This window comes from Diceros bicornis, chromosome 26, assembly GCF_020826845.1.
Source record: "Diceros bicornis minor isolate mBicDic1 chromosome 26, mDicBic1.mat.cur, whole genome shotgun sequence".
In the NCBI taxonomy this organism is placed as follows: Eukaryota; Metazoa; Chordata; class Mammalia; order Perissodactyla; family Rhinocerotidae; genus Diceros; species Diceros bicornis.
Window position 1 is genome coordinate 29,348,336 of NC_080765.1, and position 24,252 is coordinate 29,372,587.

Genomic DNA, 24,252 nt, shown 5'->3' on the forward strand with positions numbered 1-24,252 from the left:
TCCTGTCCCTCTTAGTACAGAGCACAGAATTTCCAAGGTGAATCTGGTAACAATATTTACCTTTCACTAAGAAAAGCTGTTCATTTGAGCTTTTTGGCTTCAAGATTTTAGGCCTTCTTTGCTTTTGCCTTGTCACCCAGTCAAGTATCTCAGTCTTGAATGTAGGAAAGTCAGAGTGCCTATGAAATATTTCTGACTTCAACTATTCTCTTAGTTCCTCGTTTCTTTATGTGTTTGACTTTTCTCCTTGGCTCAAACTGGATCTACTGCTTTTAATGATACAGGGGCTGATGTGGGACATGTTTTGTTGGCATTTCTTTTTAGCATGTCGTCCAGTGTTTCCATTGAAATCCAGTACATGTTTTGTTTCTATCCTACATGCAAATATCAGAAAAGAAAAATCTACAGAGAACTTAAGAGGTGATATTTCAATGAACACCTCAGGAATTTCAGAAGTAAACTACCTATATTTGCTGCGAGAATTTCATTATACACCTTAGCTTTGGTGAAGAACAAATGTGTCATGTCTTAGAATATTAAATTTATATGTTATCTATTAGGGACTTTTCTTCTTGAGAACTAAGTCATTAGTGAGAATGTTTTGCTTTACGTTCGAATTCCCCTTAGTGAAGTTCATGTGAATGAAGCAAAGTTGAAGTGTGAAGAACAGCATATAGAGAAGGAAAATGCTCAGCTTAAGATCAAGATGGGGAGCAAATAGCAGAAAGTTACTCCCATAGATTACATAAATCAGAGAACTAAACATCATTACTTCTTTTTTAATTTTCTTGTTTTTAAGTATGGTAAAATACACATAACATAAAATTTACCATTTAACCATTTTTAAGTGTACCTTTTAGTAGTGTTAAGTACATTCACATTGTTGCACAATCATTACTTCTTGAATATCTTTTCTCAAATCTGTCTTAAAGTCAGGAGATATGAGTGGAGGATTCAAGGATTCAAGCAAACAGCCTTGACATCTAATAAATGTAACCTGGAAGGTATGTTGCTTGTTGGGATGAAAACCCCATATGGTAAAAATGTGTTTGCAGTGGGAAGGTAAAAATGGCTTCTTACCTTCTGGATTCTCTCCTTTCTCCTCTCCCCACCACAACCAAGTTCTTTGGAACACGTGCACACACACAAAGAAAATTGTCTTATGCTTTACAGAAAGGAGAAAGAAACTAGAAGACAACTGTGAGGTATTGAGATTTGTTAAAGGGGCAAAAGAAGCAGAATTAAAAGTGCTAAAGAAGAACATAGTCATTCTTGATGAAATCTGTGGACAAAGAAAGAGGGTCACAGAAGAGTAAGATATTCATGTGTTGATAGTTACAAATATGGTTGTATTAGTGAATGTGTGGACCAATGTAGAGAATTATTATTTTTTTAGAATATTGACCACCATTTTTTTGCCATATTCAGTCAGTACAGAATTGTGTTTCTCCTTTCTGCCTTGATTTTTGTAATCTGCATCTTCCTTTCCATTCTAACTGGTTGTCAGAGATTCTTATTTGTAATTAATTTAAGATTAGAGGGCGTACTGGTACCAGCTTTAATCACTTCATTATCTGGAACCCTCTGGGTTCATTTACATTGTACTCTAGGTTTCAATCCCATCGTATTGTCCTGACCTGCCATATGTCTATCATTTCCTGTTAAATTCTAGACATTGGGTAGAAAATATTTAGAGAAAAACTCAGGCCTATTATGATGTTATCTTGCTTCAGAAAAGATGGGAGTTTACATCTGGCAGGTGATCAGGGACACCAACAGTACTGAATCCTATTAATCCAGTTAGCAACTGAGACCATTCACTGCAGGCTTAGTCCCTCCTAAGGCCAGTGTGTTTTCTGTCTGCCTTTATTCTTAGTGTGTAAGTCTCCTGGGACCCAGCTAAGGCCCGCAGGATCTTCTGGGGTGACCTTCGCTGACTGACCATGAAGTCCAGTTGTTTGACTTCTGTGCCCAGGGATGTGTGCAAACGCAGCTCAGCCTCTTTGCATCTCAGAAGTCTCCTCTGGGATTAGTTGATGAAGCTTGGGGAAAGTGGCCCCAAATGCCAGGCTGACCTTAATCCTGGGCTTCCTTCTTCTCCGTCTTAGCCTCATGTCTCTTTACTGGCTTGTTAGCAATTTGGTGCAGTCTATCATGAATTTCATATTTTGGCCAATGTTTCCTATGGTTCTCAGTGGGAGATGAGGGACTTCAGAACCACTCATCCATGTTCAAAGGCAAAACTTTTCTTATACTCCCTCAAGAGCCAGGTTTGTGTTCTCCCTGCCCAGGGCTGGGGTAGGGTTGCTCTGTCCTCACTGGCATCTTGTTTGCATTAAACTATGAGATGTTTTAGGGTGGGGATAGTGCCCTACTTCTCTCTATATCCCCATCACCTTACAATGCACCCACTATGTTCCAGCCAGTCCAGAAAGCATTTGCTGAAAGATTAGTTGGGTGGCCAGAAACAAATGTGTGAACTTTGTCTCTTTAGTGTTTTTGTCCCTGTTTCCTAGAGCTCTTTTAATTTTGTGTGTGATCCCTAGCAAATCCAATGTCAAGTTGAGAATCTTTTGAATCAGAACCTTGAACAAAGTAGTTTGAAGGCAACACAACGAATCTGCCTTAAGCCATTGCCCTTTGCAGCCTTCACTTTCAGTGAAATCTAGGTACTTGTTAATGAAATCAATCTACCTGTTATTGATATCCTCAATTTGAAAGTTTTCCATCTTCAGGAGATATCCTGATTATGGGGCGATTCAGATAATTTTTCATTCAGCATAGTTTCCATTCTCCTCAACTAGGATCTTTGAAGTAGGTGGCAGGAGTTCCACTCTTGAACTGTAGAAGTGTCTAGTAGTTAATTGTCCGATGTTATGACCCCATGTCCAGGAAGGATCTATGGCTGTGTCATGGCCTCAGGTCTCTCCCTGGGAGAAATCAGACAAGTCGTGAACCCCTACTTCATCCTAATGTGCTTACTTGTGATGAGCTGAAAGAAAATGAGCTTATGCTGTCCCAGTCACAAGAGCCTGAGCCTGGGAGGGCACTTGGTGCATCTCATATGTGCTTTTTATATTTGTTTAGTTCATTTACTAATGACTAGGAACACAGATCTGTGAAGAGAAGCTCAGAATTGCCAAAGACTTGCCAGCAGGATGGAGTTTGATTTTTCTTTGTGCTCTAATGGGGCACGTAAATTCTTTCCTCTGATTATGTTTGTCCGTCTATGCATTTGTGGGATAGGATGGGAGGCGACATTGAAACCTTGCCCTTTCGATTTCTGGGAGGGAAGAAAGGCAGAATTTCACATGGGCTACTGGATAATGCATATGTCTTTCCCCTCTTAGGAAGCTGAGAATGAAAGACCATGAGCGGGTGGGAAAGGAGCAGCAGCTCTCAGCGGCAGAGAAGAGACTGAAACTGGCTGCAGAAGAAACGCAGAACTACAGGTGAGTTCAGCTCCTAAATACCAGTGGCTTATAAAACACTTGTTGGATTTTTTTTAACTTTTGTACAATGTTTAGACCAATTTATACACAAATATAAACAAATGTTCAGAAGACATTTATATAGAGATTTCGCACAAGAAAGAAAAATGTTAAGTTTTACAAATGTCACGTTAAAATATTAACTTAAAAAAAGTAAAGTTGCTAAAAATTTCCTGATCCTCAATGTTGGCCAGACTATGTGGAAACATGGTTCACAAAAAATGTTCCTGGAGGAGGTAAAAACTGTTGTAAACCTTAGGGAAGCAGTTTGGTGTCAGATGAATCACATCAATAGATATGAGCACTTCTGGAAGGGCTGTGCCTGGGTCCTGATGCCAGAGAGTGACCAGGGTAGGGTTGCTCTGGGGACAAGGGCCCAGGGTATGGACAGGGACCCTGACAGGGTGCACTTAGAGTGGAGGTGTTGCATGGAGCTTAGCAGATCCTGAGGAGAGAAGAGAGAGAGAGGCGAGCCTCCCCAGGACCCTGCCATGTGTCAGAGTGGGCTTCACCCTCTCCCACAATAACAACAATAACAATAATACATCAGCAGGACTATCATATGACAATATTATCATCACCACAGCAATGACTGACCATTGGTCCCAGGTCGAGGAGCAAGGGGTGTGACCATGGCCAGCCGGTTTGACCTCATCTTCCGACCAGGGCACACCCCAAGCAAAGCTGGGCCCTGGGCAAAGCTTCTCTCTGGTCCCTTTTCCCTCTGGAGTCTCCTAGCCTCAACATCCCCCTCTCCCAACATCCCCTCCCAGACCCAAGTCCCCTGTGACCCTTTTCTCAGCCTGAGTACACTCTACTCGTGTATTTGATTCTTCTTTTCACTTCACTTCAAAGTCACGCTGTGCTTTGTCTGTTTTTCAGCCAATGGCGATGAGACACCTTGGGATGTCAGAAAGGAAGGAGGGAGTGCCAGAAGTGGGGGACAGGGGACCTGGGTTGGGTAGGACCAGAAACCAGAAGGTCTGTGAAGGTTTCAGAGGGGACCTGTCGTTGGAGTGGCTCCCGGTGAGGCACTGGGTGGGGGAGGGGCATTCTAAAAGTGAGGTCACACGGTGTCCACGGTGATGAACCAGGGGTGAAGGCAGGGGATTGGTTAAAGGCGAGTATAAAGCATCGGGGTTGCTAAGGCAGCGCCCAGACGGGAGAAGACTCGGAGGAAGACGAAGCCCTCGTCCCCTCCAACTGCTCCTGAGAGTCCACTTCACTGCTCCTTGTGTCCTGCTGATCTACTGACCTACTGACCTGTCTGAACCCTCCTCCTTCCCCTCTAGGACTTGATCTGACCCAGTACTTTCCCTGACACCCCTCTTCTCCTCCTCCCCGGTGACCAAAACCACCCTTCCTGCCACACCCCCTCCCCAATCCCACCCCCAATTCCAACCTCTCCCCCCGACCCACTCCCCACCCCTCCCCTCACCCCCTCCCTCCCCCACCCCTCCCTTCACGCCCTTTGCATCCCTCCCTCCACACCTCCTTCCTCCTGACCACAATCCCCTGAGAGGACCAGGACATGGGGGCACAGAGGTTGATCTTCTGGCTCCTCCTGCTCGGGTTTGCCGGTTACCCAGACACAAACGTGAGTAAACATTGGACATCAGATCTTTCCTCCTTCTTATTGGGCTCTTTCACATGGTGGGTAAATAAATTTTTCATGGGTTCCTGGATGGGAACTCAGACATTCCTGAAGACTGAGGACCTCAGGCCAGGTTGCTTGACCCGCCTGAATGGGTTCTGGCCACAGCTGTCCACATCAAGTTCTGGGTCCTGTCAGCATTGCTTGGACCAAACACAGCAGGGTCGACAGGATGGAAACCTGAAAGTAGTAACTTTATAGCATCAAGAAGGAAGGATTTGTGAATATATTAAAAGCCATGGAGTTGTAAGTCTTCAATGGGAGAATTGTATGATATATGAATTATATCTCAATAAAGTTGTTTTTATAATGTAAGGAATTCTTATTTAATAGGAGTCATGGGAGTTAGACTAGCTCCTGGAAGCCTTGTCAAGATCCTGCTTCAAGCTCTGCAGGTGTAGGGTCCATCTCATGTGTAGTTTGTTTCCCTGTGAGTACGTGGTTCATATATGTGAAGGTTGGCAGCCCTGGGAACAGTGGTATCTAAGCATTGGTCTTGGTGCTAGTCTGTTAAAAAGTGGAATGTCACTTGTGCTCTGGGCTTTCTGGCTTGTTGACTTTTAGCAACTTCTGAGTTGTCCCTTCCTTTCTGCTCTTGGAAGCTGCCCCCAGGGACTCTGTGTCCAACCAGGTTGATGGGAGCCCTGAGAAATCCATCAGAAAATAAGTGGCTGCATCCTGCTGGGATGTTTATAATGGGGAAATCGTTAGGAGTGACATGACCAGAAGGTGAATGAGTTATCCTTTCCTTCGTAAAGTGTTCATGTCCAGAGTGTTGATTTACTCAAAGCAAAAAGGGTCCTTAATGTCCTTAGGATTGTCCAAAGTTAAAGAAATTCCAGATTCCTACTGTGAAAGTTTTCACTCTCTCATTAAAAAACACTTCTACCCTGAGAGGAGAGAGAGAGACTGAGAACAGCCCTTAGAGATAAGTAGATTTGTTTTGACTGGCATGCATCAGATTCTTAGGGATCTGGAAAGGTCCAGTGGTCAGGAACAACCCTCATATTGAGGCAGAATCATCCCAATGAATACCTGCAATCGAAGAAGAATCTATTCTGTTTCCTTTGAGTCTATGAAGGCAGAAATTTCTTGATAGTCTTTATTGGAATTTTCCCCCCTCTGCCTAGGCTGCATTCTCATAGATGAGTTAAGCTCTCTTTCCTACCTCATCTTTGAGCACCTGGATAAACTCACTTGTCTTGTGTTTCCACCTCCTCCCTTGCCCATGGCCATTGAGTATCAGAACCTCAGGTTTATGGGCCCCATTGGATCGAATCCAGGTAGGAGTGAACTACTGATATCAGCTCCCAACAGTTGCCAGATGTAACAAGAGTGCCCATGATTGGGGATGTTTTACCAGGTAGTGACAAGATGGTCTTTGTCTTTTTTGTGCGTTTGATCCACATGTTTAACCATTGTGCTGAGAGCTACTGCTGTCTCTCAGACGGTGGCGACTCAAAGACAGTGTACGTTTCCCACGAGCACACATTTTACTGACCCCAGCTGTGAGGGCTGAAAATGAAAACATTATAGATTTCAGAGGACAGTTTCTAGAGAAGTTTTATTTGCACAAAACTAAAGCTTGGCATGTGGATTAGTGGGAATTACATTGTGAGTCTGTTGTCTTCTAAAATACTTACAGGTGTAAGTATTTTGTAAAATGACGTTTGCCTTTTGTTTTAATGAACATACATCCTAGAAATTTTGTATTCCTTTACAAATTAATTTTCATGATTGCTATTGATTGATTTAGGTGCAATACTGTAAAATACGAATGTGTATTCTTTTTATTGGCTATTTGGAAGTGTGTTTTTAACTAACTACAGTTCTCATAGTTTTAATCATAATATACAAGATCACACTGTTATGAAAATCTTTATGTACTTCAGAAATCTGACATTATGTGCTCTGGTTCAGAATCAAAGTGAACATTGAAAGAAAACCCCAATAGATTTAGAAACTTGGGCTAAACAAAAATTTGGAATTAATTTTTGTGGGAGTAATAATCCCAGTGTTATTATAATAGCAGCTGCCCATGTCTCTCAGTTATGTACATTTCTATAAACTTCTCTCTATATGTTATTCTCATTTGTATCTTTAGCACACATTTTTCATTCTTATTTTTTCCCATTCTTCCATACATTTGGGTATATTTTTGGTGATGTTCCAAATAATTTTATCCAGGTACTTCATGAATATACAATAGAAGACTGAGGCTTCCCATCCACTCTAAGTTTGATCTTACTTATTTTTCAATTTTAATTGGTTTATAAGTTCATAGTTCATGTTCTGTTGACTATTTAAAAAATATTTGCATTGTGTTTGTCAGCAAAATAAAGTCTCCAAGTGTGCGTATTAGATTTTTTTCCTACAGCTTAAGTGCAGTATAATTTTTATATAATAACGGCACCATTTTAGTGAATACAATTTGTTGATATTTAACATATGTTTGCAGCAATGAAACCATCACCACATTAAGATAGTAAACACACTCGTCACTCCCAAAAGTTTCCTCCTTCTGCTTTTAATCCATCTGTCTTCCCTCTCCTCCATGAGGAGATATTTGAGAGGTGTGGTTACCTCCTGGAGGCTGGTTTAGGGTTTCTAAAGATGACTCTTTGTGACAGATGTATTGTAAATGTCTTTGAGGTTCCTCATGATCTCCATTATTATTTCAGCCAGTCCATATTCTGCCTGACTATTTCCGTCTTGGGCCTGATGTTTTTGGAATTCTGTGGAAGTTGACCATTATTATTACTTCTTTGGGAATTTCTGCATTTTTAATTTTCCTCTGGAGAACCGTCCTTGCCGTGAGTATACTAAAGTAATTTATGGATAGACTTTTAATCATAAATAAGTAGGAATTTTGGTAGTCACTGAAACTTGTATTTGCATTCAGTCCTACAAATTTCCCTCTAAGTACTGCTTTCACTGCATCCCACAAATTTTAATAAGTCCTATTTTCATTATCATTTAGATTGAATTATTTTTAAATTTCTGTTGAGATGTCTTCTTTGACCCGTGTGTTCTTTACAAGTGTGTTGTTTAGTCTCCAAATTTTTTGCAGTTTTCCAGCTATCTTTCTGTTACTGATTTCTGGTTTGAATCCATTGTGGTCTAAGAACATAGTTTCTATGATTTCTTTTACTTTAAATTAGTTAGGATGTATTTTATGGGCCCAAATATGGTGTATCTAAGTGAATGTTTTATGTGAGCTTGAGAAGAATGTATATTGTGCTGTTGGATGAAGTCTTCTACAGATGTCAATAGATCCATTTGATTGAAGATGCTGATCAGTTCAACTGTATTCTTATCGAATTTCTGTAAGCTGAATCTGTCAATGATAGAGGGTTTTGAAGTCTCTAGCTATAATAATGGATTCATCTATTTCTCCTAGCAGTTCTGTCAGTTTTTGCCTCATGAATTTTGCCACTTTGTTGTTAATGCACACATGTTAGGGATCGCTATGTCTTCTTGGAGAATTGACGCCTTTACCATAAAAGTGATGCCCCTCATTATCCCTGATAATTTTCCTTACTCTGTAGTCTTGTTTTGAAGGATAAGTTCACTGGCTACAGAAATCTAGGTTGATGGTTCCTTTCTTTTAATACTTTAAATATTTCATTCTATTTTCTTGTTGATGACGATTTCTGAAGAGAAGTTGAATGTACTTCTTATCCTTGTTCCTCTATGGGTAAAACGCTATACCCCCCTGCCCCTGCCCTGCCCCTTGCTTCTTTTAAAATTTTTTGTCTTTGCTTTTCTGTAGTTGGAATATTATATGTCAAGGTGTACATTTTTTCTTGTTTTGTATTTATCCTGCTTGGAATTCTTTAAGCTTCCCGGATCTATGGTTTCGTGACTATCATTAATTTTGGAAAATTCTCAGTCATTATTGCTTCAAATATTTCCTCCTTTCCTTTATTCTGCTGGTATTCCCATTATGTATATGTTACATCTTGTAATCGTCCCACTGGTCTTGGATTTTGTGTGCTGTATTTTGGTGTTTTATTCTTTGCATTTCTGTTTTGAAAATTTCTACTGACATTTCTTCAAACTCGTTGATTCTTTCCTCAGCTATGTCGAGTCTGTTAATGAAAACTTCAAAGGCATTCTTCATTTCTGTTATGGGGTTTTTGATTTCTAGAATTTCTTTTGGATCCTTATAATTTTCATCTCTGCTTATATTCACCATCTCTTCTTGCATGTTGTCCACTTTTTTTGCTAGAGCCCTTAGCATGTTAATCATCATGGTTTTCAATTCTTAGCCTGATAATTCCATCATCTATCATCTCTGCCCTACTGAGTGTGATTCTAACGCTTTCTCTCTGTGTTCAACCTGTGTGGTTTTTTCTTTTAGTCTGCCTTGTAGGGTTTTGTTGAAAGCTGGATGTCGTGTCCTGGTTTAAAGGAAAAATTGAGGTAAATGTGCCTTTAGTCTGAGGATTTATATTTATCTGGCTAGTGGTTAGGCTGAGTTTACTCTTAGGTGAGACAGGAAGAAGAGAGAGCTCTGGAGTTGGGTATTTCCCTTCATCTAGGTCACTTAGTCTTTGGAAAAACACCAGTAAGTCTCTGCTAAAGTAGTTTCTCTTGTGGGCAAGTCTTTTTAAGAAGAAAAGAATAGTATGAGTTTATTTCTAAATAGCTATTTTTCCCCTCTCCCTGCCAATAGCATGAGGGGATTTTTCTCCAGTATTTACTGTGAGAAACTGTTAGGATTTCTGGAGATAAAACTCACACAAGTATGGGAACCCTTCCAGATTGGGCACCCTGGCATTTTTAAATCTCTTGCTTGTCCACACTGAGCATCCAGGAATTCATCAATTACAGTAAGTCTTTTCTACCATGGTGTTCTGGTTTCTGCAGAGATTTCTGACCTTGGGCTTCTGCTCCAATAAGTGGTGATTTTCTGTATTGGCCAGTCTGGGTCTCTGATTCTGCAGGCGGCATTTGTGACATCAGTTCTCTGATAGATCTATGAAGAGTTTTTGACCTTCAGTTTGTTCAGCTTGTATCTTGTTATGTGGACAGGAGTGACGGCTTCCAAGCTCCTTACAAGCTGGATCAGAATCCAGGAGTCCAGCTCTCTTATTTCCTTTAGATCACTAACTTGAACACAAATTAACGTTTGAAATGGAAGTTAACTTTGTAAAATATTCTAATCTTTTTAGTAAAGAACTCATTGAGCAAGACAACGATATATTTTCAATGAGAAAACTACAATTTACAAACCCTTCCCTTCAAAAAGAAAACACAAAGAAATATTAAGTATTTCTAAAAAAAATAAAAAGAAATATTAAGTATTTCTTGAGCCCATCCCACTTCCCACTTGTCCCTGCCTGTGGAGTTGGGTGACAAGGAACAGGGAAGTTCACTGTTTCCTGAGCATCCTGTGAAGTTAAAGGAATATCTGAGATTTTCTGTTTGCCCTCCATGGATGCATTTTCCTATGACATTATTATTATGACTGGCTTTTGATACTGTAATGATATTCCAATATCTTGGCATGTTTTTTGGGCTGACCTCAGTGTCTGATCATCATTTAAAACTCTTGAATGGGGAAATATGTTTTAGGGGTCAAGAAAATGTGTCTTTCCGTGGTATTAAAATGGGGCCCTGCCTGGATTTTATTGAGCTGTAATTCCACAGGGGATGCCTTGGGTCTGGGAAGCACTTTTTGCCCTTTCTTGAAATGTTACCTGTCATTTCTGTTGTTGATTGTTCTTGTTCTCTAGCCATCTCCCACTCTCTTTCTCATTTGATGACCCTCTGTTTTTAGTGGTCTGGGAAAATCATAGGACCTGATGTGCTGTAATTGTTTATTAATTCAGCAATCAGCCAACTCTGTAAGATTTCAGAAAGGCTTTCTATTGACTGAAAGAGGTATATCTTAGTACAAAGATTTTGCCTTTTCTTTTTTTCTTTTTAAGTCTTTTTGGAGGCTTTTAAAACAATCCCAGTTTCTGAATGTCAGTGTGGATATTGGGTTTGACAAAAAAAATCAGGTAAAATGATGCACTAGAGTGTTTATAAAAATGTTTGCCATATCCATTATCAAAATTAAATAGATTAACGTTCACTTAATAGAGCATAAACAGATCTTTTGGCCGAAAATAAGTTATTTACTTTTGTGCTCTTTATCAGTGATGCTTGTGAAGTTTTATGACTTAAACAGGAAATTATAATTTTCCCTTATTTTTAATCCTATAATTAATCATTATGCTGAACAAAATGATGATTATAATTGCAGTGGATTATTATTTTGATATTTTGTCAGAATGATGGATTTTTACTAATAATATGTTTTGACATCATATTTAATTTTGTTTCTTCCTCTCCTAGGTAAAGCCTCGAGTATATCAAGGTAAGAGTTTAGGCTTTAGTTTCCTTTGTAATATTTTCTAAGTTCTAGTGTTTGATGTGGGTTTTAATTTAATTGGGAGTAAATATAGTGACTTCTGATGTCTAAGTGACTTTTTTTTGTGTGTGTGTGTGAGGAAGATCGGCCCTGAGCTAACATCTGCCAGTCCTCCTCTTTTTGCTGAGGGAGACTGGCCCTGGGCTAACATCCATGTCCATCTTCCTCCACTTTATATGGGATGCCAACACAGCATGGCTTGACAAGTGGTGCGTCGGTGTGCGCCCGGGATCCGAACCGGCGAACCCCGGGCCGCCGCAGCGGAGCACGCGCACTTAACCGCTTGCGCCACTGGGCCGGCCCTGCTAATTGACTTTTTAACGCTTGAAAATTTTACTCTTCCTGGGTTGGAAACTAAATGACAACATAAGGGGAGTTGCCACCTATTGAGATAAGAGACCCTTGGAGGAATGGATCATGGGAGTAGGGACGATAGGGTGAGTTTAATTTTGCATAGAAAGGTTTAGGAAGCAAGTGATGGCATGAGGCTGCAGTTTGGAGTGAATATGTTGACACGACCTGGCTCTTGGTGAAATGTAGAGATGATACAACACTACTAGATCCTATCAAGAAGCTTATGGCTTAGAGAAAAACCCAGATATTGCCAGGCAAATTGTGTGTCACAACCCTGGGTTATGAGTCTGAAGGGGAGGGAGCCACTCATGCCAGTGGAGAATGGGTGGAAATGAACCCGATGCAAAATAGGGATAAGACATTCTGTACGGGCTTCCTAGACTGTGATGATTACGTGGTGCTGTCTGTTGAGAGCCAGGGTGGCTGCCTGACACTTAGTAGGCCCTCAGCTGCTGGTGTTTGTCACAGCGAATGCAGCAGTGCTGGTGGTGAGAAGAGTGACCAGGGTATCAGAGCTCTCACATTGGGCAAATAGAAGATAAGTTTGCACTTTGTGGTCAGGTGAGAGAATTCAATGCCTCTGAGAGGAGTGTGGAATTGTGGGCTCTGTTCTGGAGCTTTCCATGTGTTATCCATCTGTTACTGGGTCCTTTACATGTGCTGTATTCCTGTAATGGTGGCTGGTAACATTCTCATCTTGGGGCTGAAGGATATTGTCTTATAAGGATTGTGAGTTATCCAGGTCCTCTAGCAACTACGTGGTAAAGCCGAGATTGTACCCAAGTGTGTTTGATTCCAAAGACCTTGTCCTCCTGAGCCTCCCACCCTGGCTCTCATGAAGGGGAATCTGCTGGGCAGCAGGAAGGTGTGAGAGGCTTTTCAGTAGCCCGTCAAGTGACATTTAGAGGAATCTCTCTCGGTAGTATTAAAAGGTGGGGGAAACCTGGAAGAAGTCAGGTTTTTTTTTTTGTCTTTTTTCATTTTGATTTTTGTTTTTTAAAGCAATTGCACTGATCTGTTTATTTTATGTGATAATTGGAGGACAGAATATAAGTACATAGGATGCTTGAATTTTCTCTGTTTCCCCTCTGAGATGACAGGGCTGTTTGAACTGTTCACATTTTCTAAGAATATTGCCTAATGATGGGATGTTAGGCTAAGACATTGTATTGTGTTTCCTCGTCTTTGAAAAAAGATTAAGTAGGAATCTCATTGAATTAGGGTTCTTATTTTCATATTTGTTCCCTACATTTAAAATGCCACTAACTGAAACTTGCTTTCTTCAGGGATCATAGTCATGCTAAAAAGTTATTTAGCTCATAGTGTCAATAATGTGCCTTTGCTGTTGACACATTGGGGTAATTCAATTTTATTGGTTTTGGTAATAATCTGAGACATGGTTTTTATCTCTTTTTAGTTAATTTACATCAAATTTCTGAGAAGAAGAAGAATTACTTGAAAGAAAACTCAGAACTGGCCAAAAAAATATCTGTTTATGAACAGAAGGTATGATCATCCTTTAATTTTTATTTTCATGGCTTCACCTTGAAGTACTTTCACTTTCTTCTAGTTCACTTATTTTGCTGTCTCTTCTTTCATTCTAGTGTCCCATTTCATTACGTTGTATAACAGTCTAAATTCAAAGCAAGCATCTTATACATAAAGTACCACTTTTTTTATATCTGTAACGATATAAAAGGAGATACCCATAGGAGATAGGTTTCACTATCACTATGATTAATATTTTTGAATTCTGAATCCGTTATTACATATTTGTATAGATCAATGAAGCAAAGAAATCTGCTCAAGAAAATAAGAGGCAGAACAAGATTCTTGGTGATGAAGCACATAAATTGGAGGTAAAAATCCCTCCTTTTTCCTAGATTACACTCTAAAAACAGAAATAAAAGTAATGAATAAATATGACTAATTTCTATATGTTTTGTTTAAGAAAAACATCAAAATGCTTGGAAGCATTAATGACATGATTGAAAGTATATCTGCTGAACTGGCATCTGACAGAGATCGAAACAGGGAGAATCAGGACTTGGTGAGAGTTTTGCTACTAAGTTATTACCATAATTTGACTTTTGAGCCTTTTTGTTCACTGGGTGAATTGAGCCCTGCATTCTTCCATGCTGTTCACTGCATTTCAAGTACTAATACCACAGTGCCTTTTTTAATTTAAGGATTTAGGAAGAATTTTTTTCTGTTTTTACAACCCTGAGTAATTTTTTTATATCATTCAGCACTCCCTTCCCTCCAAGAAACGTAGAACTGAGAAAGTGTAGGAGAGGGTACTAGAGGTTTCTAGCCGTGTTGGACAGTCTTATCCCTCTTAGTACAGAGCAGAGAATTTTCAAAGTGAATCTCGTGACAATATTTACCTTTCACTAAGAAGAGCCGTTCATTTGAGCTGTTTGGCTTCAAGATTTTAGGCCTTCTTTGCTTTTGCCTTGTCACCCAGTCAAGTATCCCATTGTCTTGAATGTAGGAAAGTCAGAGTGCCTGTGAAATATTTCTGACTTCAACTATTCTCTTAGTTCCTCATTTCTTTATGTGTTTGACTTTTCTCCTTGGCTCAAACTGGATCTACTGCTTTTAGTGGTACAGGGGCTGATGTGGCACATGTTTGGTTGGCATTTCTTCTTTTTAGCATATCCAGTGTTTCTATTGAAATCCAATACATGTTTTATTTCTATCCTACATGCAAATATCAGAAAAGAAAAATCTACAGAAAACTTAAAAGTTGATATTTCAGTGAACACCTCAGGAATTTCAGAAGTAAACTACCTATATTTGCTGCAAGAATTTCATTGTAGACCTTAGCTTTGGTGAAGAACAAATGTGTCATGTCTTAGAATATTAAATTTATATGTTATTGACTTAGGGATTTTTCTTCTTGGGAACTAAGTCATTAGTGAGGATGTTTTGCTTTGGGTTTGAATCCCCCTGAATGAAATTCGTGTCAGTGAACTGAAATTGAAGTCTGAAGAACAGCATGTACAGAAGGAAAATGCTCAGCTTAAGATCAAAAAGGAGCAAATAACAAAAAGTTACTCCCATAGATTATATAAATCAGAGAACTAAATATCATTACTTCCTTTTTAATTTTCTTATTTTTAATTGAGATAAAATACACATAAAATTTACCATCTAACCATTTTTAAGTCTACATTTTAGTAGTGTTAAGTACATTCACATTGTTGTACAATCATTACTTCTTGAATACCTTTTCTCAAATCTCTCTTAAAGTCAGGAGATGTGAGTGGAGGATTCAAGGATTCGAAGCAGACAGCCTTGACATCTAATAAATGTAATCTAGAAGGTATGTTGATTGTTGGGAAGAAACCCCATATAGTAAAAATGAGTTTGCAGTGAGAAGGTAAAAAATGACTTCTTGCCTTCAGGATTCTCTCCTTTCTTCTCTCCCCATCACAACCAAGTTCTTGGGAACATGTGCACACACACAAAGAAAATTGTTTTATGCTTTACAGAAAGGAGAAAGAAACTAGAAGACAGCTGTGAGGCATTGAGATCTGTTAAAGAGACAAAGGAAGCCGAATTAAAAATGCTAAAGAAGAACATATGTATGGTTGATGAAATCTGTGGACAAAGAAAGATGGTCACAGAAGAGTAAGCTATTCATGGGTTGATTGTTACAAATACTGTTGTATTAGTGAATGTGTGGACCAATGTAGAGAATTATAATTTTTTTTAGAATATTTATCACTGTATTTTTGCCGTATTCAGTCAGTATAGAATTGTGTTTTTCCTTTCTGCCTTGATTTTTATAATCTGCATCTTCCTTTCCATTCTAACTGGTTGTCAGAGATTCTTATTTGTAATTAATTTAAGATTAGAGGGCGTACTGGTACCAGCTTTAATCACTTCATTATCTGGAACCCTCTGGGTTCATTTACATTGTACTCTAGGTTTCAATCCCATCGTATTGTCCTGACCTGCCATATGTCTATCATTTCCTATTAAATTCTAGACATTGGGTAGAAAATATTTACAGAAAAATTGAGGCCTAGTCTGATGTCATCTTGCTGCAGAAAAGATGGGAGTTTACATCTGGCAGGTGATCAGGGACGCCAGCAGTACTGAATCCTGTTAATCCAATTAGCGACTGAGACCACTCACTGCAGGCTTAGTCCCTCCTAAGGCCAGTGTGTTTTCTGTCCGCCTTTGTTCTTAGTGTGTAAGTCTCCTGGGACCCAGCTAAGGCCCGCAGGATCTTCTGGGGTGACCTTCGCTGACTGACCATGAACTCCAGTTGTTTGACTTCTGTGCCCAGGGATGTGTGCAAAGGCGGCTCAGCCTCTTGCATCTCAGAAGTCTCCTCTGGGATTAGTTGATGAACCTTGGGGAAAGTGGCCCCAAATGCCAGGCTGAGCTTAATCCTGGGCTTCCTTGTTCTCCATCTTGGCCTCAGTTTCTTTACTGGCTTGCTAGCAATTTGGTGCATTCTATCATGAATTTCATATTTTGGCCAATGTTTCCTATTCTTGTCAGGGGGAGATGAGGGACTTCAGACCCACTCAGCCATGTTCAAAGTCAAAACTTTTCTTATATTCCCTCAAGAGCCAGGTTTATGTTCTCCCTGCCCAGGGCTGGGGTAGGGTGGCTCTGTCCTCACTGGCATCTTGTTTGCATTACACTATGAGATGTTTTAGGGTGGGGATAGTGCCCTACTTCTCTCTATATCCCCATCACCTTACAATGCACCGACTACGTTCCAGCCAGTCCAGAAAGCATTTGCTGAAAGATTGGCTGGGTGGCCAGAAACAAATGCATGAACTTTCTCTCTTTAGTGTTTTTGTCCCTGTTTCCTAGAGCTCTTTTAATTTTGTGTGTGATCCCTAGCAAATCCAATGTCAAGTTGAGAATCTTTTGAATCAGAACCTTGAACAAAGTAGTTTGAAGACAACACAACAAATCTGCCTTAAGCCTTTGCCCTTTGCGGCCTCCACTGTTAATGAAATCAAAGTACTTGTTAATGAAATCAATGTACTTGTTAACGTATATTGATATTCTCACTTTGAAGGTTTTCCACTTTGAGGAGATAACACCCTGACTATGGGGCAATTCAGATCATTTTTCATTCAGCCTAGTTTCCATTCTCATCAACTAGGATCTTTGAAGTTGGTGGCAGGAGTTCCACTCTTGAACTGTAGAAGTGTCCAGTAGTTAATTGTCTGATGTTATGATGCCACATCCAGGAAGGATCTATGGCTGTGTCATGGCCTCAGGTCTCTCCCTGGGAGAAATCAGACAAGTCATGAACCCCTACTTCATCCTAATGTGCTTTACTTGTAATGAGCTGGTCAGGCCTGGTTTCCACACCTAAAGAAAATGAGCTTATGCTGTCCCAGTCACAAGAGCCTGAGCCTGGGAGGGCACATGGTGCGTCTCATATGTGTGCTTTTTATATTTGTTTAGTTCATTTACTAATGACTAGGAACACAGAGCTGTGAAGAGAAGCTCAGAATTGCCAAAGACTTGCCAGCAGGATGGAGTTTGATTTTTCTTTGTGCTCTAATGGGGGGCTTAAATGCTTTCCTCTGATTATATTTGTCCATCTATGCATTTGTGGGATAGGATGGGAGGGGACATTTGAATCTTGCCCTTTAGATTTCTTGGAGGGAAGAAAGGCTACTGGATAATGCATATGTCTTTCCCCTCTTAGGAAGCTGAGAATGAAAGACCGTGAGCAGGTGGAAAAGGAGCAGCAGCTCTCAGCAGCAGAGAAGAGACTGAAACTGGCTGAGGAAGAAATGCAGAACTACAGGTGAGTTCAGCTCCTGAATACCAGCAGCTCGTAAAACCTTTGTTAGATTTTTTTTTTAACTTTTGTACAATGTTTAGACCAATTTATACACAAATATAAACAAATGTTCAGAAGACATTTATATAGAGATTTCACACAAGAAAGAAAAATGTTAAGTTTTACAAATGTCAAGTTAAAATATTAACTTAAAACAAGTAGGGGCCGGCCCGGTGGCGCGGCAGTTGAGTGCGCGCGCTCTGCTTCGGCGGCCCGGGCTTCGCAGGTTCGGATCCCGGCGTGCATCGATGCACCGCTTGTCAGGCCGTGCTGTGGCAGTGTCCCACAGAAGGAGAGGGAGATGGGCATGGGTGTTAGCCCAGGGCCAATCTTCCTCAGCAAAAAACAGGAGAATTGGCATCGGATGTTAGCTAGGGGTGATCTTCCTTACAAAATAAATAAATAAATAAAGTTGCTAAAAATTTCCTGATCCTCAATGTTCCAGACTATGTGGAAATGTGGTTCACAAAAATGTTCCTGGAGGAGGTAAAAACTGTTGTAAATCTTAGGGAAGCAGTTTGGTGTCGGATGAATCACATCAGTAGATACGAGCATGCCATTTTAGAGACCCAGTGTTGTAGCCCTGAGAATATGATCAGGGTGTAAGGAAAAGAAGAATCGAGCTGTATGATGAAAGACACTCATTGCAGGATAAATTAGGGAGATATTGAGAATGGGTAAGGGAATTATATCAACTCAGAAGCTGGCGGGCATTCGATAATAAGGAAACAATGTAGCAATAGCTTTGATCCTACTATACTTTTATAATCATGTGAAGTGTGTCTTATAGGATTGGATAATGTGTATAAGGGTACAGTTTGGATACTGGGGCCATGGGAAGACTATTTAAAATCATCCTCAATATTGTGCTTTATCTGATGAAAGCAATTGTCACTCATAGGCACCAAATTGATCAAATGCGACAACAAGTGCAGCAAGTGGAGTTCACCTTCAGACACCAGGTAACCTGCATTCTGCCCAAAGTTCCTGCCTCCTTCAGCACCCAATGCAGAGGGTCATAATGGCCTTGGAAGCCCTCAACATAGGGTTTATGACATGTTGGCTTTTTCAGATGGCTATGTATGAGAAGAATGCTCACGACAATTGGGTAAGTTTTGCTTTCTTTCCTTCCCTTTGCGCACAGTCTGCCACAACTGAAGGTGGATGTGTTTTTCTCCCACAGATCAAGGCTCGGATTTGGGAGAGGGAGATAGCAGAGCAGAGCAGGGAAGCCGCCCACTTGAAACACAGGTATGGGATGTGGACGTACATTTTTTACGGGTGTTTTTGAGTTATTAAGGCTAAGCTGTTTAGTGCCTAGTAAAGGACTTGGTGTTGTAATTCTTATTGAAGTCCATTCTTTTTCTACATTCAAGATTGGAGATAATGTCCAAAAAGAGACTGCCCGAGGGATACAGGCTGCACAAACCAATGTCGGGAAGACCTGGGATGCAGAACCCTCCACAGAGAGGTAGGGAGCACATTGTGAAGTGCAGCCACTTAATTTCTGCTGCAAAACCACTCCGTGTCCTACCTGTTCCTGTGGGGGATCACGTGTTGCCTGGAACCAATCCCAAGCACGACCTAAAGACAACAGGTTATCTCGAGGGGTGACAGGAAGATGTTTTCCTCAGGTGCCCCAGCCAGACTGGCTTTCTGGGCCTGCGCCCTGTGACTGGTGGAGCTCATGCCCCGCCACTGACTGTGGACCCTCTCTGCCCCCAACACCCGCCTCGCGTGCTCTTGGATTGCTCTCAACTGGAGAGACGTGCCTGGAGGGGAAGTGGGTGCATGCTTCCTTCCCAACTGGAGTCAATGCTGAAGACTTGATTTTTCTTTGAGTTGAGAAAAAGGCATTTATTTACTATGCTGGAGGTTCCCTTATTCTTCCTGTTTAACTTTTGCTTGTGGACTTTAGTATTCCATTCATAAATTAAATTTCTATGTAATTTTACTCCTGACATTATCAGTGTAACGCTACAGCTTTGCTGTTAAATCCCTGTATCTTCCATTTTCTCATTACTATAATATTAGTCTAAGTCCATTTCTGTTCATAAATATTTATATAATGTGTGGTCACATGTGGAAGGCAGCTTATGTGTAGAGTGAGAGATTGAAAAGTCCACCTGTGGCCTGAAGAAAAGGACCTGTGCTGTTCATGTTGAGGGGTTGTTGCTATTATCCCATCCGAGGTGATCCTCATTTTAATTTAACTCTATGATGAAATGGTGGTTTCCCCTGATGTGTATTGGGAAACCCCTGTTTCAGTGTTGATTTCCAGCTAGTTGAGCCCGGACCTGACCACAGGTGGTTGATGAGTTATGAAAACCCCTGAACCAGGGCCCTGTGGTGTCTTCCTCAAGGGTCAGATGATGGGTCTCCCCTTCTGCTCGGGGGTCACCTGAGGTGTGTGGGGAGCCCTCTGCCATTGGTAAGGGCCCAGAAGTGGGAAAGAATGTCAGATGGTGGAGGAAGGCGCGGAGGGTTTGTTTTCCTTCCTCACAGTCTATGCAAGTCCGACTAAACCCCCATCCCTCCTCTCTGGCCTCTTTCAGATCCGGGACCTGTTTCTGCGGCTGTGAGGAGCAGCAGCTCCGGGGGCAAGGTAAGTGCTGTGGTCATTTTCAGTCGTAACTGTTTCTGGAAACGTTGACGTGTGTGTGCAGCAGGCTCTCCTGGCCTCATGTCCGGTTTGTGTGTTCCCTGGCACATGTGCTGTGTCATTTCCTTCTCTGAAAGCACAGTCTTCCCAGGAGCCTTCGGGCTTCTCCACACTCAGCTCTCATCTTTGGTGGCGCCTCCAGAAGCCTTCAGTGCGTCTGGGCTGAGGAATGCAGGGCTCTCACGGTGTGTTTCTGGAAGTAACACTTGGAGGGTTACACTTAAGCCCACACTGAAGTCTCCTGGCACAGCCGACTACTTCCCGAACTCCTTGACGTAGGATTGTTGTTGTTGTTGTTCCTTTGCTCCGTTCCTGGTTTGGGTTTGGTGAGGAGCCTATTGGGAATGTCTGCCGTCACCCTCACGGGAGAGGAACTTGAGAGGCCGTCCCTCCAACTTCATGTTGGGTGCTTTGTGCGATGTCGAATGTTCTTGGATCCAGCAGATGTCACAGTTCCTCAGGGTCCTCTCTCTGTGGGTCAGTGTACTCTCCAGGATCCCTCCAGTGGTAGCCTAGGTCAGAATAGTGTGAGTGATCAGAGATGGCCTATTTGCAGTAGGAAATGGGCACGGGCACCGAAGGAGTGAAGAGTGAACATCAGGACTGCGCTGCAGGACCCATTGCCCCCAGAGGCCTTCACTTGCCTTGACGTGAAGGCAGTCCTGTGGTGTCCTGTGGCGCCGTTAGAGCGGGGCCCTTCCCTCATCCCCCCCGCCCCCCGTCACGGGGTTTTACCACTGGAATCCAAACACGTCTGTGTTGATTCTGTGCTTTAGAATCCCCTCCTCACGTTTCCGTTGGACACAATTAGTCCGCGTCTCACGGTGGCCTTAGAAATCTGCCTTCCCTGTGGGTGACGATAGATAGAGCTGAGCCTAACCGAGTCCTGTGGGTCACATCGTTCCTCTCAGAAAACGCAGGCACCCGGGGGTGCCCAGCTCCCCAGAGGTCCTGGTGCCCGTGGGCAGACCCCGAGCGGAGGAGAAGACCCCTTTGTCGGGGAGGGAAGCTGAGGCGGGGGACGGGCAGGGCAGGGGCCTGCAGGCAGAGCTTTTCCCCAGGAGCAGCTCGGCTTCCAGAGGTGGGGAGCGGGCTTTTCCATCCCTCTCGGGCTCTCTCTTCTGAGTAGAGAGCACACAAGCTTCTGTGGTGCTGGGGGTGGTGAGGAGGGTGGAGGCCGGTCCTGGAGCGAGATGCCGGTCTGCCTGGAATCGGCTCCTCTCTCAGTCTGGTGTTGCCTCCTCCGGTCCTCTAGGACAGGACCCCTTGCTCTTGTGCTTTTGTCAACACGGGCGGTGACGTGTGGTGACAGTGGTTCATACCCATGTTGTTTGTTCCTCCCCAAGCTGGGCGGGCCCCCGTGGGAGGGGTAAAGCAGTCTGGCACGGATGCTGCTCTCTTGGCACCTGGGGGCGGGGAGGGTGCCAAGTGCTTCCCCGGCTTCATTGGGTTTCAGCTTTGGTTGGTGCTGGCGCTTGTGTCTGCCACATCCACCTGACTTTAAACTTCTGTTCCGCAGGTCAATGTTGAGGCAAGAGGGCCTCCTTCTTTTGCAGCACCACCCTGCACAACCAACCCTGTGGGCTCTGGGCCACATCTGTCTCCTCCATCCTGGAGGCCTCTAGGCCCTCACCCGCTGCCTCCACGTGTCCCACTCGGTAAGATGATCTGAAGAATATGAGTTGACTGTAAAGCATATTCATCTCTTTTCATATGGAGTTTTTGGAGGAAAGGTAGAGATGGTACTGAGGGCTTGGCAATGCAAGGGTAAACCTGGCTGAGGACCTTGTAACGTTCCTCAAGTCTCTGAGGACATACGTACAATGGGCCGTGAATTGCCCCATCCTGAGCTGGGCAGCAGGTGTCTCATAGAGAAGGAAAGAGGCTGTCTACAGACAGGCAGAAAGAGCAGTTCTGCAGATGCACATTGTACACAGACCATGTGCCGGGCTCTGTGGGGGATGATGCGCACCCCTAATCTCAGGGGGTTAAGTTGTCCTATAGCAGAGGGAGATTTCCATTAAAGATCCTGTGATCACGTAATGGAAGCAGCAGTGAAGGGCCCCAGAGAACAAATGAGGGCGACGTGAATCTCACCAGAGTGAAGCGGGAGGTTGTGAAGAGAAGGAAGAGTTGAGGAGGTGCCCAGCGCAGGTGGGTTGGGTTCCTTAGATGGAGCTGAAAGGCCATTCCCAGCTGGGCAGGCAGCTTGAGCCGGGACTGTGAAGGCAGTGCGAGGTCCACGCAGTGTGGGCAATGCAATTATCCTCATCAAAATGTCACTGTTGCCCTAAAACCCTTAGTTCATAATTGAAATCAAGATTCTTGTTTCCCTTGGATTTCTGAAAGTTCTGGATCTGTATGACAGAAAAATCTCTGGAGGTTTAGAAATGTAACTTGCTCTTTGAGGATCCTTTGTCTGCCTGAGTTTATTGTGCCCCTGTGAAACTAAATGTGAAGACAGGGTCTAGATCAGCCGAGCAGAGGCCTTGGCCTTCAGCACGAGTCAGACTCTTCCTGGGATATTCAAGGTTGATCAGGAGCCACTCCTGCTGGACCCCTCTCACCACATCCCTGCATCCTCTAGTCACCACCCCTGACTGTCAGCTTTGCATCTCCCCAGACTTACCGCACAGTATCCCGATTCTTTGCCTGTCTACCTGCTGTCTCAGCCCCTAATACCAACTCTCAGCGGGGTGTACTCAGAGCCTCAGCCCCATTGTGTGTGTGAGGGGGTGATACTGGTTTCTGAGGTCGTTGTGAGGAAGACGAGATTAAGTACATAATGAAAGTGTCTGCAAAATGGCTGGGACATGTTGGCACTCACAACTGTCACTGTTTAAATGAAAATATCTCCACACAGAAGATTATCAGAAGATAGTCATTGAAGTACATTCCATTAAATTAAGGGTGTAAGAGCTCAGGCCCAGAGATTCACAATCCCTGTTTCAAAAGATAAGGAAAAGACCCTCCTTTTTTCTATTGAAATTCGGATGCCACCAGTTAAAGATGGAAAAGATAATTTTGAGAATGTGTGAGTTCAGAGATCTATACCTGAGACCTGAAGACAATTATTTTCCATTCACTATAAACACACAGATGCAGCCACACACTGAAGTGTTCATCAGAAGCCATAGATACGTTATAGAAGACAAATGTAGATAGGAAGAATAGCCTATCATTGAAATAACCCCAAATCTCTTTGCCTTACAGGACACTCATTTTGAAGGAGGACACTGAGCTGTGATAAACAGACTGTGGCAAATTATTATGGTTTTCCCTGCCGGATCCTGCCCCCTCCACTTTTATCTTTCCTGTTGTCACCCCTAATACACTCTTTACAGTTCTAACTCAGTATCAGCGTCTGCTTTTTGGAGGACCATCCAACTCACCCCAGGGAGTGTATACAGTGTGATTCTTGTATACAGTTCAAAAACAGGCAGAAACCACGGGGATGGGGCAGAAGCAAGGTTATTCCTTGGGGGTACTCTTGACTGCAAGGGGCCTGAGAGATCCTTCAGGTGGTGGGCACATCCTACATCTAGAGCTGGCCATGCTTATGTTTATTCAGTCAGTAAATACTCACTGAGCACATGGTGCCTGCCAGTCCCAGGGGTGTCTGGTGATCAGAGAGACAGCTCTCTTTCCCCAGGAAGTGGCCAATTTCTGAGGGTGGCGAATAGATAAGGGGCCAGGAGTGGCTCCAGGAGGCCAGTGAGGAGGCTCTGCAGTAATCCAGGTTTTGCGCCCTTCACTCAACTTGCCAGCAGGCCCCCAATAGCACCAAGTCCAGGCAGTCTTTGTGGGGGCTGATGGCAGCAGAGTTTTTTGGTAAGT

At 42.6% G+C, this 24,252-nt stretch overlaps 2 protein-coding genes across 3 annotated transcripts; both read left to right on the forward strand.

The window, feature by feature from the left end:
- The first annotated feature begins 10,803 nt into the window (after positions 1-10,803).
- LOC131422008 (transport and Golgi organization protein 1 homolog) lies at positions 10,804-16,189 on the forward strand. Its single transcript, XM_058568867.1, has 7 exons — positions 10,804-10,812; positions 11,494-11,515; positions 13,341-13,429; positions 13,705-13,782; positions 13,875-13,973; positions 15,179-15,251; positions 16,125-16,189. Exons 1-7 carry the CDS (start codon positions 10,804-10,806, stop codon positions 16,187-16,189), a joined length of 435 nt encoding a protein of 144 aa, XP_058424850.1.
- A 2,977-nt stretch (positions 16,190-19,166) lies between these two features.
- Positions 19,167-23,879, forward strand: LOC131422554 (transport and Golgi organization protein 1 homolog). 2 transcript variants are annotated; one of them, XM_058569881.1, is made up of 4 exons: positions 19,167-19,224; positions 20,309-20,358; positions 21,935-22,073; positions 23,629-23,879. In XM_058569881.1, the coding sequence occupies exons 1-4, from the start codon at positions 19,185-19,187 to the stop codon at positions 23,640-23,642; spliced, it is 243 nt and encodes an 80-aa protein (XP_058425864.1). In that variant the 5' UTR covers positions 19,167-19,184; the 3' UTR covers positions 23,643-23,879. The 2 variants fall into 2 exon arrangements, 1 of the variants encoding a protein (XP_058425864.1); XR_009224100.1 differs by lacking the exon at positions 19,167-19,224 and adding an exon at positions 20,107-20,184.
- The last annotated feature ends 373 nt before the right edge of the window (positions 23,880-24,252 follow it).